The sequence below is a fragment of the Antechinus flavipes genome, chromosome 4 (assembly GCF_016432865.1).
Source record: "Antechinus flavipes isolate AdamAnt ecotype Samford, QLD, Australia chromosome 4, AdamAnt_v2, whole genome shotgun sequence".
NCBI classification, from domain to species: Eukaryota; Metazoa; Chordata; class Mammalia; order Dasyuromorphia; family Dasyuridae; genus Antechinus; species Antechinus flavipes.
This window is the reverse complement of record NC_067401.1, coordinates 38,293,268-38,312,104: the sequence shown is the minus strand read 5'-3', so window position 1 is coordinate 38,312,104 and position 18,837 is coordinate 38,293,268. Positions and strand designations below refer to the sequence as shown.

General features: G+C 37.0%; 1 protein-coding gene across 1 annotated transcript; it reads right to left on the bottom strand.

The window, feature by feature from the left end:
• Window positions 1–249: 249 nt before the first annotated feature.
• On the bottom strand, window positions 250–6,619 carry LOC127561222 (hornerin-like). The gene is made up of 3 exons (XM_051996519.1): window positions 6,488–6,619; window positions 4,053–4,680; window positions 250–2,747 (listed from the first exon to the last, which is right to left on the bottom strand). The coding sequence occupies exons 1-3, from the start codon at window positions 6,617–6,619 to the stop codon at window positions 1,348–1,350; spliced, it is 2,160 nt and encodes a 719-aa protein (XP_051852479.1). The 3' UTR covers window positions 250–1,347.
• Window positions 6,620–18,837: the final 12,218 nt, after the last annotated feature.

The window sequence follows — 18,837 nt, the reverse complement described above, 5'->3', positions numbered from 1 at the left end:
AGTATCCTGCAGCTGAGTAATGTGCGGACCCATTTGGATACATGTATGTACTATATTATGTGTGAAAAAAATTACTCTTAGATGAATTTTTTCATGACCTTTCTCTCTGGAAGATCATGACTCATGTCTTATAACTAGCTACCTGGTATTGCTTTGCACTCCTCCAGTTTTCCAACTTTTATTTTCCACAGTTGGACAGAATCAATATTTTTTGACTATTATTTTGAAGCAGAGAAGATACACATCATATTATTTGATAATCAATTGTTTATTGTTAATTATGTTGAAATTCAATTTTAAAAATTTATCAAATGTCCTATAACAATTAAGAGTCAATAATCTTGAATTTATTATAGCCAATTATAAGAGCTTCACAATAATAATGTACATTTTCTCTTCCCTTCTCCTCATAGATACCATTCTCTTAAGTGTAACGTTTGGTGAAAGGACGAGGTAGTCTAAAGTCAGAAGTTGAAGAAATTATTCCCTAGATTTCAAATTTACAATAGTTTCTAAATGCACATTCTTTAATGTTGTTAGTGCCCATAATTTTGCTCTTTGGATCAAAATGGGAGACATTACTACCTCTCAACTACCTCTTTTCATCTGTTTCTGAGGGAGAAGGGCATAATTCCAAATTCTCTTAAAGATTGTTGGTTTTCTTATGAAAATACTCTAAGGAATCAGGGTTTTATCACCATTGTGAACTTCAAAAGTACTGAAGATGCTTCCCTGCTTTTATAATCTTAATACTTATTCCCACAGTATAGCATTCTATCTGGAACATAGGACTGGAAGTATGATTTTGCAATTAAAGACCAGGAATCTATTCAACTATCTTTTAGCTCCTTAGAGATTATTGATTGCCCATAATATCAATTCACAATCACAAAGGTGTTTCATAAGTCAAGTTCTCAAATGAAGAAAAGTGCCATTGTTATACCAAATACCCCAAACACTTCCTAATTTGGCTTTCCAATCAATCCCTGACTGTGTTTACCTTCTTTCATTTATTCCCCTCTTGATTAGCTAATCAAGTAAACAACAAGCTATATTACTAAATGATATAGCTAAAAGAAATCAAAAGCAAATAGGAAGAAAAGCATAAAATTCTACATAGAACAGAAGAATTTTAAAAAGGATTTCTCTAACCCCAGAAAAAAAGTGTTATGATAGGCTCAGGTCATATAATTGTCAAAAAGGCAAAGCAAAAAAATGAATAGATCTCTCCCATAAGTGGATCCATATATCAAAGAAGAATCACGGAGGTATAGGATATAGGCCACCAAATCTGATTAATTAAAAGAGGGAGAACATGGATCCTTTAGGACTAGAATGTGGCTACTCTTAGAAATATTGCTGCTTTCTCTTCAGAGAAAGCTGATCTGAGCCATGTTCAGAGGCATGTTGCCCAGAGCTGGAAGACTGCTGAGTATGGGATCTATGACCTTCACCTGTAGCAACACCTATCTTGTCACGTGGACTAATTCCATGACCCCTGTTGCTTGATGACTGACCTGAATCTGATCCATATTGGCCAGAGGTAGAGGACTGTTTGGAGCCAGAGCCAGAGCCAGAGCCAGAGTCTGATCCATATTTTCCTGAGCTAGAGGACTGCCTGGAGCCAGAGCCTGAGCTGGAGCTAGAGCCATGTTTTCCTGAGCTGGAGGACTGATGGGAGCTGGAACGATGTCCTTGATCTTGAGAAGTTTCAGATTGTTCACCTGAGCTGGACCTATGTCTTCTCTGAGAGGAGGAATGAGTGATTCTGGAACCATGTCTTCCAGAGCTGGAATGATCTGATCTAGACCCTTGGTGCTTAGAGCTTGAAGTTTGACCTGAGCCAGATTCTGAGCCAGAATCTGAGTGTGAGCCATGTTGGCCAGAGCTGGAGGACTTCTGGGAATGGGAACTATGACCTTGACCTACATTAGATCCATGACCCCTATTGCTTGAGGAGTAATCTGATCTTGACCCATGTTGACCAGAGCTAGATGACTGCCTAGAGCCTGAGCCTGAGCCTGAGCCTGAACCAGAGCCATGTTTCCCAGAGCTAGAGGACTGATGGGAACTATGTCCTCGATCTTGAGAAATTCCAGATTGCTCACCTGAGCTGGACCTGTGTCTTCTCTGAGAGGAAGATTGAGCTGAGCCTGAGTCATGTCTCCCAGACCTGGAGGAATGGCCTGATCTTGAACCCTGTTGCCTAGAGTTTGAGGACTGACCTGAGCCATATTCTGAGTCATATTCTGAGTCAGATTCAGAGGCAGAGTTAGAGCCTGAGCCAGAATCTGAGTGTGAGCCATGTTGGCCTGAGCTGGAGGACTGCTGGGTATGGGAACTATGCCTTTGACCTCCAGTAGATCCATGACCCCTGTTGCTTGATGAATGATCTGATCTTGACCCATATTGACCAGAGCTAGATGACTGTCTGGAGCCAGAGCCTGAGCCTGAACCTGAACCAGAGCCATGTTTCCCAGAACTAGAAGACTGATGGGAGCTGGAACTATGTCCTTGATCTTGGGAAGTTCCAGATTGCTCACCTGAGCTGGACCTATGACTTCTCTGAGAGGAGGAGTGACCTGAGCCTGATTGGTGTTTCCCAGACCTGGAAGAATGGTCTGATCTAGACCCCTGGCGCTTAGAGCTTGAAGCTTGATCTGAGCCATATTCTGAGTCAGAATCTGACTGTGAGCCATGTTGGCCAGAGCTGGAGGACTGCTGGGAACCGGAACTGTGACCTTGACCTATATTAGATCCATGACCCCTATTGCTTGATGAATGATCTGATCTTGACCCATGTTGACCAGAGCTAGATGACTGCCTAGAGCCAGAGCCAGAATCTGAGTATGAGCCATGTTGGCCAGAGCCAGAAGACTGCTGGGAACTGGAACTCTGCCCCTCTCCTATGGGAATACCTATCTTGCCATGTGAACCAGATCCATGTCCCTTTCTAGTAGATGACTGACCTAATCCTGAGCCATACTGACTAGTGCTAGAGGACTGGCCAAAGCCTGCCGCAGTGTCAGAGCCATTATTCTTGGAACTTGAAGGCTGAATGGAGCTGAAACTAATTACCCTACAACCCTGGTTTCCTGATTCTTCACCTGAGTTAGACCTATGTTTTCTCTGAGAGGAGACCTGACCTGATCCAGAGATGGAGGATTTTTGGGAATGGGAACTATGATCTTGATCTACATTAGATCCATGACCCCTTTTGCTTGATGAGTGATCTGATCTTGATCCATATTGACCAGAGCTAGATGATTGTCTGGAGCCAGAGCCAGAATCTGAGCTTGAGCCATGTTTTTTTGAGCTAGATGACTGTGAGCCAGAGCCAGAACCTGAGCCTGAGATGGAGCCAGAGCCATGTTTCCCTGAGCTGGAGGATTGATGGGAGCTGGAACGATGTCCTTGATCTTGAGAAGTTTCAGATTGTTCACCTGAGCTGGACCTATGTCTTCTCTGAGAGGAGGAATGAGTGATTCTGGAACCATGTCTTCCAGAGCTGGAATGATCTGATCTAGACCCCTGGTGCTTAGAGCTTGAAGTTTGACCTGAGCCAGATTCTGAGTCAGAATCTGAGTGTGAGCCATGTTGGCCAGAGCTGGAGGACTGCTGGGAATGGGAACTATGACCTTGACCTACATTAGATCCATGACCTCTATTGCTTGATGAGTGGTCTGATCTTGACCCATGTTGACCAGAGCTAGATGACTGCCTAGAGCCTGAGCCTGAGCCTGAACCAGAGCCATGTTTCCCAGAGCTAGAGGACTGATGGGAACTATGTCCTCGGTCTTGAGAAATTCCAGATTGCTCACCTGAGCTGGACCTGTGTCTTCTCTGAGAGGATTGAGCTGAGCCTGAATCATGTCTCTCAGACCTAGAGGAATGGCCTGATCTTGAACCCTGTTTCCTAGAGCTTGAGGACTGACCTGAGACACATTCTGAATCAAATTCAGAGGCAGAGTTAGAGCCTGAGCCAGAATCTGAATGTGAGCCATGTTGGCCAGAGCTGGAGGACTGCTGGGTATGGGAACTATGCCTTTGACCTCCAGTAGATCCATGACCCCTGTTGCTTGATGAATGATCTGATCTTGATCCATATTGACCAGAGCTAGATGATTGCCTGGAGCCAGAGCCAGAATCTGAGCTTGAGCCATGTTTTTTTGAGCTAGATGACTGTGAGCCAGAGCCAGAACCTGAGCCTGAGATGGAGCCAGAGCCATGTTTCCCTGAGCTGGAGGATTGATGGGAGCTAGAACTATGTCCTTGATCTTGAGAAGTTTCAGATTGTTCACCTGAGCTGGACCTATGTCTTCTCTGAGAGGAGGAATGAGTGATTCTGGAACCATGTCTTCCAGAGCTGGAATGATCTGATCTAGACCCCTGGTGCTTAGAGCTTGAAGTTTGACCTGAGCCAGATTCTGAGTCAGAATCTGAGTGTGAGCCATGTTGGCCAGAGCTGGAGGACTGCTGGGAATGGGAACTATGACCTTGACCTACATTAGATCCATGACCTCTATTGCTTGATGAGTGGTCTGATCTTGACCCATGTTGACCAGAGCTAGATGACTGTCTGGAGCCAGAGCCTGAGCCAGAACTATATTTCCCTGTGCTTGAGGACTGAGGGTTACTGAGACTTTCTCCTTCTTCAGAAGCTGCTGATGGGCCTTTTTCCTAGATTCATTTTTTCTTTTTTTCAGTCCATCTGCTTCTCCCCCCTTTTGTTCTTCTTCCTCTTCTTCAGTCTGATCCTCATGATGATGATGACAATACTCTTCTTTGAAGGTTTTGTTGAATGCCATTGTCAGCTTGAATATCATCAACAAAAACTCAGTAAAATCTATTCTTCTGTTACGATCATGATCCATATTAAGCATGAAGACATCCACAGTATCAGCATCTCCTGGATTCTGTACAAAAAAGCAAGATGCAAAAACACCTCCAATGAATCTGAAATTACTACATCCCCAATAAATGAAGGTGTGTTAGCCACTGGTGCATGTAGTTGTACCTAGATGGACTCTAATTAGTCCCTGCTACCCTGCTCTTACTCTGTTCATTGTCAGTAGACAGTCATATTTAGGGAACAAATAGCATTAGTTATCAGGGGGGAATTCTGTTGAGCAAGAGAATGAATGTATATAAGACACTATTTATGGAAGTATGATAATTTCAACAGAAACAATAGGTTAAATTTGTATTAAGTCTTTGGGAATCACCAATCAACAAATATGATTGACTTTCCTCTTCATCTTTTTATTGCCCTTTGAAAACTACTGAATGTGTTTTTCTTGCTTCCCCTTTTTCCTTCCTCCTTCCTTTTCTTATTTCCTTCCTTCCTCCCCTTTTTCCTCTCTCACTCCCTCTCTCCTTTCCTCATTCCTTCCCTCCCTTCTTCCCTTCTTCCCTCTTTCCTTCCTTCCTTTCAGAGGCAATCATGATTAAATGACTTGTCGAGGGTCACACAGCTAGTAAATATTTGAGAACGGCTTTGAACTCAGGTCCTTCTGACTATAGGGCCTTTGCTCTATCTATTCCACCAATTAGTTCTCCAGAATGTGTGCTTTCAATGAATAGGTAGACTATCGTCTCCTCTACCAATACAGAGATTGGTACATACATAGTCTTAGTTGCTTTTAGTACTTAGAAGTTATGTGATTTGTCTAGGATCACACAGCTTATATGTATTAGTGAGGAATTGGATACAGATTTTGGGGTTCAAGGCTGGCTCATTATCTATTACCTCACTAAACATCAGATATTATCATTGCTGTATTTAATTTTAGAATGCTCTTTACAGGACTCAGATGGAATATTGATTATGTGAATTTTTTTGCTTCCTACTAATTAGAAGCAAGTGTTAACTAGGATTTTATATACTTCTTTGAGAGTGCAAAGCACTTTATATATGTTCTTTCTGAATATACACATATAGATATATGTGTATCCCAATACTCCTATAAGGGAGATGCTATTCTCTCCCATTTTACAGATAAAAAAGACTGAAGCTGAGACTTGTTAAGTAGCTTGCTCAGGATCACACAGCTAGTAAATGTCTGAAGTAGAGTTTGACCTCAGTTTTCCCTCCCTCTCAGGGAAGTAGGTAGAGCAGTGGATAGAGCACTCCTCCTCTTGTGTGGAGTCCCTGAATTTAAATCTGGCCTCAGACACTTATCAACTATGTGATTTTGGGTAAGTCATTTACCCTTGTTCGTCTCAGTTTTTTCATCTGTCAAATGAGCTGGAGAAGGAAATGATGAACTAGTATCTTTGCCAAGAAAACCCCAAATGGGGTCACTAAGGTTTTGGCACTATTGGAAAATCATTCAACCACAACAATAAGAACTTCCTCTCTCCTGTACTCTATCTACTATACCACCTGGCTCCCTCTTTTTAGGAATGGCTGAATATGAAAAATACCAAATAAAAGAAAATACACCTGCCTTTTGTCCCAGCCCATTGCATTTAATAGAAAACTCACCTTCAGAATACATTGCAGCTCATTCTCCAGAAATTCCTTCAGTGCACTTTGGCTCATTGTGTCCTCGTCTTGGTCACAATATTGGTAGAAAACATCCATGATGGTGGAGATGCTTGCCAAGAGATGAGACATCTTGGTGCACAATTTAATTGACCTGGAGGGAGAAAACATAACCCTTTACTGCCATTTTTTATATTCTTTAAGGGGCTTCAAGTGACAATTTTCTACAATAACATTCTTGAACTTATTTCCCATCTTATCTGTTTTCCCTTTGAACTGTGTCATGGGGAAAGGTAGAGCAGGGAAATTCTTCTTCATCAATACAATAAAACACTCAGTCCTAGAGACTTAAGCTCCAAGGTCCCATAGGAAGTCTTGAAAGACAGGACTGGAAGCAAAACCTACTCTTATCCTGATGATGGCCTTAAAGGGAGGGGAAAACAAAACTGCCAGATGCTCTTATAGGCCTCTATAGGCATCCTAACAGAGGAGTGCTGGAAAGCACCTTAGAGATCATGTTGTTCCCTACCCTCACTTTACAGATAAGGAGAATAGTGGTTAAGTGACTTGCCCAGAGTTACATGGTTAGTAAGTGCCTAAAGTCAAATTTGAATGCAGGTCTTCCTGACTCTAGCCCTAGTATTCTGTATACTATGGTGCCACCTAGCTACCCAAGGTTACACAGCTATTAAGGGGAAGAGCTATAATCTGAACCCTGCTCTTCTGGTACCAGTTCAGGGTTCCTGTTCTAATCACCCCATTCCCTAGATTTATGCCTGTTACCACACTAAATGCCTGTAGTCGTAGCAAGACTGAAGAAGTCCTCACTTACCTTGTTCACCAAAGGAACAAAGAGGATGGAGATAGAAGCAACTTGCAGGGTATCAACTGTCTGGGATACTGGGCTTCTTATACTGGGTCTAATCATCCATCTCAGGGTGGTGACTCCCTTTCTGTGGGATGGCCTGATTCATTCTCAACCAAACCCAGCGCCACCCCTCTTTCTCCACCCTTGTCACCAACAATATTAACTAAGCTAACTGCTCCTCACCTACTCATCATGATTACATTAGGAGCTCCCCAATTTGAGCCAAAATTAGCTCCCATCTATCATTGTTTTAGGGTGTTTTACACAAGAACCTCTGTGAGCTTCATACATTTGCTGAAGGCAGGGGCCATAGGATTATAGGATTACAGAATTTAGAATTGGAAATGGGTCATGACAGTTTCAAGTTCACCTCAATGAATAAATGAAAAACATTCTGTTTGTTACATAAATACAACAACAAAACAGCATCTGCCCTAAGTCAGCTTCTAGTCAGAAAAGAGGAAACAATATGTAAAGGGGTGTTAAGGCCAGGGAAGGGCATCAGGATCTGGGTCACAGAGATGTCAAGTGGAACCATAGGAATTTTCCTGACATGACTTTACCAGAAATAATGGTAGTATCGAACTGATTATGATTACTAAATCAAATAGCAGAAAATTGGTACAGAGGATTTGATTTGCAGGGTGGAACAGAAAGCCCATGATAAATAATGGATATCAAGAGTCTTGAAGTGGTTATTTGGACGGGATATAAATCATGTTTCATCTAAATATAGCCAATATCTTTTTTTTCTGGGAAGGTCTTAATTTTTTTCATGATAGTCATCAATCATATTGGTCTGTAGTTTCCTGAGTTTTTATGGCTAATCCTGCATCCTGCCCTTATTGTGATCATTACCTGTCCAAGTTATTCTATCTTTGGTTCCATATTTCTCTCACCATTTTGTATTCTGGCTTCCCTCAGAGCCCTATACGAGATGAAATCTTGAGAGGTAAAAGCATTATTTGAGAAAAGACAACCTCTCATCGTACCCATTCTACTCAAATGGAATTCATTATAAGATATCTGGGTTTTTTTTTTTTTTTTGGTGTGTGACAGATAATGTTGTCCTTCCCTGAACCCCATCTCCCTGGTATGGTAGTATTCCTTCTTCTTCTTGGATAAATCTTAATTTTCTATCCTTCCAACCCTCTCCGCCATTGATTTTATCTTGTTCTCCCAACTTTTTCTTCTCATTGGAAGATTAAAGAAATTATTATCCTTTCTCTACTCACCACAGGACTAGGTGGGGATACATCTTCAGAATCTTTTCTTCTTGTTTTCCATCTTTCCATGTATGCGACTTCCCTTTATGTAATCATTTCAATAAAATATATTGACTCAGTTATAAGGTAGTGGAATTTAGTCCATTGAATGTGAATTTAGTTCTTTCTTTTCCCCATTTCTTGATTTTAAAAGCTTTTCCTCAATGATTTAGTGATACTTTAAAAAAACTATGCAATCCAAATTTTTTGAAAACAACCAAGTATGAGATACTTTATTTCACTGATTAGCTTTTTAATAATAATCATCCTTATTTTCTGTTCTTACATTTTTCTTTTTTGAGTGTTTTTAAGTCAATTACTCACTTCCATTTAAACTTAAAATATTCTGAACTTAACAAATACTCAATAAGAAGAGTATTTCCATATACAGTCTGGAAAATATGATAGATAATTAATAAGATCCTGATTTTATTCCATTCAGCATTAATCTGATAGTGATTTTAAGTTTTCTATGTTAAGCCTCAGAGCTGTGAACTGCAGATTGTAAGTTCATTTGCTTAATCATAGGAAACTAAACTACAGAACTTCCACCCTTGTTTTTGCCTTGTTATGATGACCTAGCCCATAGTGGCAGAAGTGACTCAATAGCATGGAAAGTTTTCCTCTCCCCCTAGCTATTTTTGTTGCCCCTCTATTCTTCATCGTTCCTTTAGTGTCCAACATGGGGAAATGGCCATGAGCATTTGGCCAATAAGTGACCATTTTTGCTTGCTTGTGGCCTTCTTTTCTACCAGCCAGCAGCCCACCTAGATGTTTTTACATCTGTTAACAACCCAGCCCATGAGGGTGCTAGTCAGCTAGGTAAGACCTCCTGAAAGATGAATATAGATTTGTCAATATCTACTCACTGGTTCATTTGTCAACAATGGGATTCTAGGTTTTGTGTTGACCTTCCCAGAAGGCCAAAGGTAAGGTCTGTCAACCAATGAGATTCTTTTAAAAAAATCTTTCTTAATTTTATTTTTAACTTATGGGATAAAACAAGCATTTCTATAACAGTACAGCAAAAAAAGGTAATTTTAATGAAACTAGAAATCTACTATGCAGAACTTGCTAGTTCTTTTCAAATACACACAAAATTAAAATATATATTTGTAAACCAATGAAACTGTGTGTTTTTGATTTGGTTTTCTACATTGTCTAGATATCAAGCACTATAAATCTCAAGTCCTTGAGGAAGAGGACATCCCAGATTATAGGAAAGATATGAAGTCCACTTTATTGAAGGGAATCATAAAGTTCTATTAGTTTGGAGCTCTGCCTCAGTTTCTTTTATTGTAGGTTGGATGATTTTGGATTCCAAATTATGGCAAACCCAGATGGGATGGTAATGTGTGGACCCCATATTTTTTAGTCTGGTCCTTACAAAGGACCCAGAAAGAGCACAACCAAATGAATTTTTTTGCTGATGGCTCCCCCAAAGATACTAGCCCTGGGAGGCTGGGTTCTCATCATCCACACCCAAATTCTCCAAGCCTGAGGTAAGTCTCTTCAAGATGAGTGAGTCTGCCTTAATTTACTCCCTAAAATTCTTTTTCTTAAAGGAAGGCCCCCAATTGGGTTAAGAGGTATTGTTTGAATTTATGAGCTCTAGAGCATTTAAACAAATTCATTTTTTATGAAAATTATATGACCATAATTTAAACTTTTTAAACATAGGTTATTTTCCCCTTCCATTCTTTCTTACTTTAATTTTGTTAAATAGAAAAGCCAAGGGAGATTCAGTAATGAAGAAGTTAGGTTTTGTTTTTTTATTTTTATAGCCAGCAGCTAGAACTTCCTTTTGATAGAATCTAAAAAGGTTTTGGCCTTTTAAAGAATAGTTTTCAACAAGGAATAATTAAATCATTTTGTCATCATTACAGCAATTTCTCAAACTGATTGAGAGGGAACTCAAACAGTAGTTCATAAGATAATGAATCGACTCTTGGATGGGTAAGGCTTGGGGGAGTGATTCCCCTCTGGAGTGCTCAGACATCACTTTGAAGGAGCAATGATTGGATCTTAGGGCAGAGATGCCCCATCTCAGTGATAAATTGTCAAGGCATTCTACCACTCTGGACACAATCCCACCTTTTTCTGACCTGAAAAGAAGGTTCATTTTAGTTTTCAAAGATATGAGAAAAGGGAAGAGCTCTCTTTTGGTTAGTGAATAAGGCTATTATGAGAAAAGAACCATGTATTTTATTCTTAGAACTAAGTCATTTACTGACAAAGTTAAATTAGTTAGGAAGTTTTAAAGGAAAGTTAGCATAAATTTTGCTGGAAATTCAGTCAAAATTAAAATTACTCTATAAAATTGGTCTCTGGGTTTGTTCAATATAGACTTTCCAGGGACCAATCAAATGATTTTTAATGTTTCTCTTCATTGATAAAAAGGTCCTGGTTGATTGGTCTTAAGACTTTAGAGATTAAGCCCTAAAATTAAAAATGGAAAGAACTCAAGAATATACCAAAACAGATTCCAGAATATTTGAGTTTTAGCTGTGGGAAAGGATCCATACAATAAGGAACCTCCACATTAATGGGGAAGAATGACATTTTAGAACTCCCCCCCCTACTTTTTTTTTTTTTAGTGAGAACTTGCGCATGTATAAAAGAAAAAGAAGAGAAGCTTTTGTTAAAGCACATCTATTTCTTTTTTTATTATTATTATAGCTTTTTACTTACAAGTTATATGCATGGGTAATTTTGATTGACAATTGCCAAAACTTTTGTTCCAAATTTCCCCCTCCTTCCTCCCATCCCCTCCCTCCGATGACAGGTTGACCAATACATATTAAATATGGTAAAGTATAAATTAAATACAATATAAGCATACATGTCCTAACAGTTATTTTGCTGTACAAAAAGAATCAGACTTTGAAATAGTGTACTACTAGCCTGCGAAGAAAATCAAAAATGTAGAGGGACAAAAATATACGGATTGGGAATTCTAGGTAATGGTTCTTAGTCATCTCCCAGAGTTCTTTCGCTGGGTGTAGCTGGTTCTATTCATTACTGAACAATTGGAACTGATTTGATTCATCTCATTGCTGGAGATGGCCACATCCATCAGAATTGATTATCATATAGTATTGTTGTTGAAGTATATAATGATCTCCTGGTGCTGCTCACTTCACTCAGTATCACTGCAGGTAAGTCTCTCCAGGCCTTTCTGAAATCATCCTGCTGGTCATTTCTTACAGAACAATAATATTCCATAATATTCATATACCACAATTTATTCAGCCATTCTCCAATTGATGGGCATCCCTTCAACTTCCAGTTTCTAGCCACTACGAAAAGGGCTGCCACAAACATTCATGCACCTACAGGTCCTTTTCCCTTCTTTAATATTTCTTTGGGATATAAGCTTAGTAGAAACACTGCTAGATCAAAGGGTATGCACAGTTTGATAATTTTTTGAGCATAGATCCAAATAAGTACACCTATTTCTTTGTGAATTTTAATATCAGTTTTTTTTTTTGGCTAAAAAATTCAAACAAAAAACAAAGTCCATAAAGAGCAGGGTAAGGAGTGGAGAAAAATTTGTAACAGTAGAAAGCAGGTAGGCTTGGCAGCTGCAACTTGCTATCCCTTTCAAATACACACAAAATTAAAATATACATTTGTAAACCAATAAATTTGTAAACCTTTCTTTTTGCACTAGAAAAACTAAATATAAAACTGAAGGACATGTTTACTGCTCCTTAAAGGGTCCATTTTTGCAAGGTTTTAACTGTGTCTGTTTTGTCTATGCTATACTTTTTGTGCTTTGTGCGAATTCATAGTCAACAGGTATCTTAACCATGCCTTTTCTTTTGGTGTGATTAACCAAAAGAAATACGTAATAAAAAGTAATTCCCCCCCCCAAAAAAAAAAAAAACTTAAGATAAATCTCTCTCTCCTTTTTTTTTTTTCTTCATAATTCCCAATACTGGTCATGTGGGAGATTGCTGAGATGAAGAACAGATACAGAAATCAATTGGAAACTATCATGCAAAGACAGATACCAAATTTGTGAAAAAGGAATAATTAATTTTTTTAATTTCTAAAATTGTAATTTGGATAGTTTAAGAAATATTTTGATGAGCCTTTGGGGCACCAGCAAACTATTTAAAATCTGGTTAGATCAAAGCTTAACAGATCAATTATTTACATAAAGGGACCTTTAAAATCATTTGGGATTGATTTAAAGTTGTAGTCTGAATTTTAAGAACTGTTTTTATTAATAATAAGAAATGTTCAGGATAAATTCAGTGAAATAGGGATTCAGGAAAGTATTAAAAAAGGGAAAATTTTAGGAGACAATACAGGAAAAATTAGAATAAAACTCTAGAATAAAATTAAATTTAATTTTAAAAATAGAATAAAAAATAAAAAAAAATTATAATAGCTAATCTCTACAAATTTTCCAATCCCTTTTTTACTACTTGTTGTGGTAAATACATTTACTCACTATCCATGTTAAATTTTTGTGTGATAAGCATTTGCTCAGAAGGAACTAAACTGGCCCAAAGCAATCTATTTTTCCTCCCTCACTTTGGAGTAACTAGACAAAGTGTTTTTTCTTTTTTTAAATTCTGATCCCACCCTCACAGCAAAAAATAAAAAATAAAATAAAACTAAGACCTGTTGAAGACCTTTGCATGAAAAGACCAAGATCTCCCACTAAATCCTGGGCCATTTCCAATCTTCCTGATCTATATCTTGCCAGTGGACCCAGATAGCTCTGGGAGAGAAAGTAAGGCTTCCCTCACTTAAATCCAATTCACTTGCAAGTCATGGCATCCATTGCCAACCTGATGTTATGGTCCTCTTCGAGAACAAAGGACAAAGAATAACTATCCTGCAAATATCTGATGTAAAAGAAATATTTGTAATTCTAATCTTATACCTGTCTTGGAGATAGTAATGAGTTCCCAGCTTCCTCTTCCTCTTGCTCCCCACAAAGATGGAAATCAGTCTCCACATAGAAGAGGTGGACCAGAATCCAGATTGTTCTATATACATATATCACTGTAACACAAGGCCCAGTTCCAATGTCAAGTTCTGACTTGACATGAACAAACATCAGTAGTGTTTCCTGATGTGGTAAATGGTTTAGGTATGAAGGAGGAAGTGAAAGTGAAAATTTCTATTATTCCTGGCATCAGCCTGATATTTTGGCTATTAAATTAAATGACAGGTATAAATCCACAGATAAGCAACTAGATTTATGTTACTTCTTCCTACAGATAACTTCAGTTATGATGGCCAAGTGTTAGGTAAGGTATAAAGAAGGATAAGGAACCAATAAATATTCTAAAGACTTCTTACTGATATGTCAGCTCTTTTGAACCAGAAGGAAATAAGAATATATAAAATATGGAAGAGGAGACTTGGAAGCAGGGGAAAGCACAATAGTGGAACTTTGTATAAATATCTGATGGCTTTCCAATAGGAAATAAAGAGGCCAAAATCTCTTGTGGTTCTAGATGACATACCTGAGCAATGAGTTGAAGTTATAAAAAGACAAATTTCAACTCTATATAACCAAAAAAACCCCTAAATATTAGAAATATTCAAAGATAAAATGGGATGTCTCCCAAAATAGCAAGTTTGCTATCATTGAAGGTCTTCAAGATGTTGTAAAGGAAGGAATATCTTTAGTAGCCCCAGGATTAAGTAAAAAGGGGGTTGAATTGGAATTCATTTGCTCTGCTTTTAAACAACCAACTCAAGGATACCAAGACTGTCCTGATTGGGATTCTTAGGTTGAGGGTGAATCCTAACATGCTTCAAGAAAAAGAAAAGCTTGTTTTGAGGATCAGAAAGCAACTCAAAGGGAGTGAAATTTATACACAGTCACAAGCTTGGCACCTTTCTCTTCCCTTCAAGATTTGGATTGATTGGATTTGTAATCCTCTTTGTACCCATTCCATACATCAAAAAGCTTGTGCCTTGTCATTGATCCTAACCTTTATTAAACGGCTTGATGAATAGTATTCCAGCATAAAAAAAGTTAACTTGGAGAAGGAAATGAGGAAGAAGGGGGGACCTTAAACTTTCTAATTGCTCTCAGACTAATTTGACAATCACTTATAAAAACCATAGACTTAAGGAAACTAGAATGAACTGTGTATTTATATCCATGAAGCACAAAAAGGGTGACAGTATTGCAATTAATTAGTTTTGTGTAATAAAAATAAACATATGCAAAGCAAAATGGGTACCTATGTCTAACTGAATTCTTACATAAGCCATGCTAAGTCTTCTATAATCATGTACTTCTTCCAACAACTTTGGGAGATAGGTGAAAATATTTTTTATCTCCTTGTATATGCAAAGACTGATTAAATCTCCTATTATAGTACAATTACAATGTAGCTTTAAAACTAAATTTTAAACCCAATTCATTTCAAGTTATAATTACTAGTGGCAATTATTTTAGTTGACTCATATTACAAATCCATGGTGACACTTTCAGCCATCTTTACTGCTTTTTTATATTTTGAATCATGAAAAGAACCAAACCCATTGCTTTATACTTTTAAATTATTAATCCTTTATCATAACAGTTTGAATCAGAGTAAAGAAGTTATGTTTTCTATAGCAATCAGGTTTACTGATATGTGTTTGTCAAATGTTTATAGGGCTTATTTGTGTCTGATCTGTGGCAGAACTCTCTGAGCTCATATTGGTCTGATTAGCTATAATCAAGATACACTATAACTCAACTCTAACATAGTAATGTTATTTTAGTCCCTTTCAAGAATAAAAGACAACAAACCAATAAACTACTATTCTATAAAAATGCCAGGGATTACAAAATAAATGATTTTTTAAAGAATTTATAAATTTGAAACACATCTGACTAAGTTATTATCGCCTAATATATTTTGCTTTAGTAAATTAGAATATCACAATAACCCATCATTGGGAGAAAAGAATGTCAGAGTTCACTTCCAAGTCTTTGCGAGTTATAAGATAGATTTTAACAATCTTTCTTTACTTTGCAGCACTGCTATTTTAGTAACTAGGATCTTTCTCAACCAAAATGGGTAACATTTAAGGTCATTTAGAAAACCATGATCTAAAACTATATTATAAAGTGCTCAGTCATCAAAATCATCTGGTATTGGCTAAGAAATAGAGTGGCATCAGTGGAGTAGGTAAGGTATATAAGACACAAGAGTCAATAACTGCAATCTACTCTTTGATAAACCCAAAGACTCCAGCTTCTGAGTTAAGAACTCCCTAATTGACAAAAAGTGCTGGGAAAACTGGAAAATAGTTTGGCATAGATCAACATCTCACACCTATTCCAAGATAGTATGAAAGCTTTGAGATCATAATTGCTACCCTTGCTTTTTTTTTTTTTTTTTTGCATCAACTGACATAAATTTTGCTCCAACCCTCTATTTTTAACTGTGTGTGTAGCTCTCATTCTTAAATGTTTCTTATAAATAGCATTTTGTTGGATTATGATTTTTAACCTATTATGCTATTCATTTCCATTTTATGGGTGAGTTTATCACATTCACATTCAAAGCTATAATCATTATTGGTGAATTTTCTTCCATTTTATTTTTACCCACTATTTTCTTTTTTAGCCTCTCTTTTTACACTATTCCTGTTATCTTATCTTTTCCCCTTACCAACTTACTCTTTATTTCATCTAATATTCCTTTTTCTATTTTCTCCTCCCACTCTCCTAATCTTATTCTATACATCCTTTTAAAAAGCCCATCTCTATTTTAGCAAGTTTTTCATCTTTCTAGAAGTTTAGAAGACTTTTAAACCTCTTGAAATATACTTGTTTAGTCTTCAATCTAGATTCAATCTAGAGTTAGGTTGTTCCCCATACCCCAGAATTAGAGGTGATTACAAAAACAAGGTGTTATAAAAATTTTTTAAAAAAAAGAATAAAGGAGAAAGAACCCAATCATAAAAAAATTACTATAGGAATAGAGAAAATGGGTTTATTTTCAGAGGAAGTAAAAGGCTTCTTTTACCCCAAAGTGTAGTAACAAATGGTCACTTGCCCCCAAAGAATTCACAGAACTAAAAAGAGACTTTAAAAATCAAATGAAAGATATTGAGGGGAAAAAAAAGTAAAATAAATAAATCCAAGGTGTCAGTTAAGTAATAGGAGGGCAAGGAAAAGGGTAAAACTAACATAGAGGAATTAGGATGATTAGGAAATAAGAGATATACACAAAACATATAATAAAGATCAGGAATAGAATTTGTTATGTTAAAAAAAAAGCAGGGATTTAGTAATCATGATCTTGCACAAAGTTAAAGCTAAAATACAATTAATTAAAAGATAAAAATAGGGAAACCACACTATATGTCAGTCATTAATCTATATTATTTTAGACTATTAAAATAATTGGGATTATGAGATTGATATATAGCTGTGGTGTAAGAAAAGATAGAAAGACTTGGACTTATAAAGGAAGATGTTATCCATCTTTATGAGAAACAGAAGACAAACAAACATAGTAGGGTCTATGTATATTTTGCTCTAAATATCTATATATGCATGTATATATTTATGTATATATATACACATATATGCATATTTATGTGTTTGTAAAGGAATAAATGAATAATTATCTATCTACCTACCTATCTATCCCCCCACTTAATTGTAACCTTCTTGGTGGTGAGGAGAGGAAGGGGAAAAGAATAAACTAAAAAGTATACAGCAGAGAACAAAAGGAAACCTATAATGAAGCAAAGAAAAGATGGACAGCTCTGAATACAATGTGTAATATATATTATATAGGCTGTCTTGATGGAAATTCATTGCTTCATATTTTGAATCCTTTCCTATGTTTTGCTGTACACATGACACCCCCCCCATTTTGTATGCAAGTTTAAGATAAATAAATAAAGTATTTTATGTGTAAAAATGTCATTTGAAACATCTGTCTAATAACATGGCAAAGGACACAGCTTGATTTTCTAATTCAGGTCTTCGTGAAAATTCTCTCAAGTTTCAGGTGGATTATGTGTAATATAACATAATGATTCTTCTTATATCTCTATTTTATATCATTTGTCTTATATTTTCAAACCTGAGAAGCAGATTGAGAAGAAAGAAGTCCTTTTAGAGCTGATTTAAGAATATGATTTATCCAAACAAAAAAGCAGATTGAAAGAACTCTATAGTGTGACTTAAGTACAATACAGACTTTTGAACTTTGTTCATCTATATCAAAGATACATGAGCTTTAGCAAGTTAAATTACCCCAAACTATGATTACTGATATTATTCTGAGTCTGATCCCAAATATGATTAAGATATGCTATTGAGTCAGTGATCTACAAGATTAACAGGAATTAAGAATGACAGCTGCAAAGTACTTCAAGTGAAGTTTTGTCTCAAGGAAAGATGCGACTTTCAGCATGGGCTGAGTAGGATGCTTTTGATCTGATTTCCTTAATGTAATTTTTTTTAATGGAGAATTTTTCCTCCTAATCTAGTGATACAATTTTGTCAGAACAATTGACTATGTTCCATTTTGTGGAACTGACATTAAGTTAGGGAAGTACTATTTGCCCCTTCCTATGATTATGCCTTTTGGGGGCATAGTTCCAAATTACTTTCTAGAATCACTAGACCAGTCCAGATCTCCACCAAAAGTTCATTAATGTACAAAAGAGCCAGTCCCTTCAACACTTGTCATTTCCCTTATTTTGAGGTCATATTTGCAAATCTGATAAGTATGAGATGGAGCTTTAGAATTGCTTTAATAATTATTTGGGATTTGGAACTTTTAAAAAGTTTGGCTATTGATAGCTTTTTTGTTTTTATTTTGAGAACTGCTTGCTCATATCCTATGACTATTGGTTAAATTGAAGCAAGGAAGGAGGGAATAGGCATTTATAAAGTGTTTTTACATTTATAAAGGCAAATATTATTTCATCTGATTCTTCATCAGCATTCCTGCAATATTATCTCCATTTTTCCACTGAGAAAACTGAGGCAAACAGGTTAATTGACTTATTCAGTATTACAGTCAGTAAGCATCTGAGGCCACATTTGAACTTAGATCTTTTAAACTCCAGGCCCAGTGCACCACCTAGCTGCCTTGTAGCTGGAGTATTACTACCATTTATGCAGAAATGCCCAAATGCCTTGTTTTTTCTTCTTGTTGACACATGGCATTAATAATAAGTGTATGATTAAAATTGGGCTCAGTTTTGCAGAATATATTACC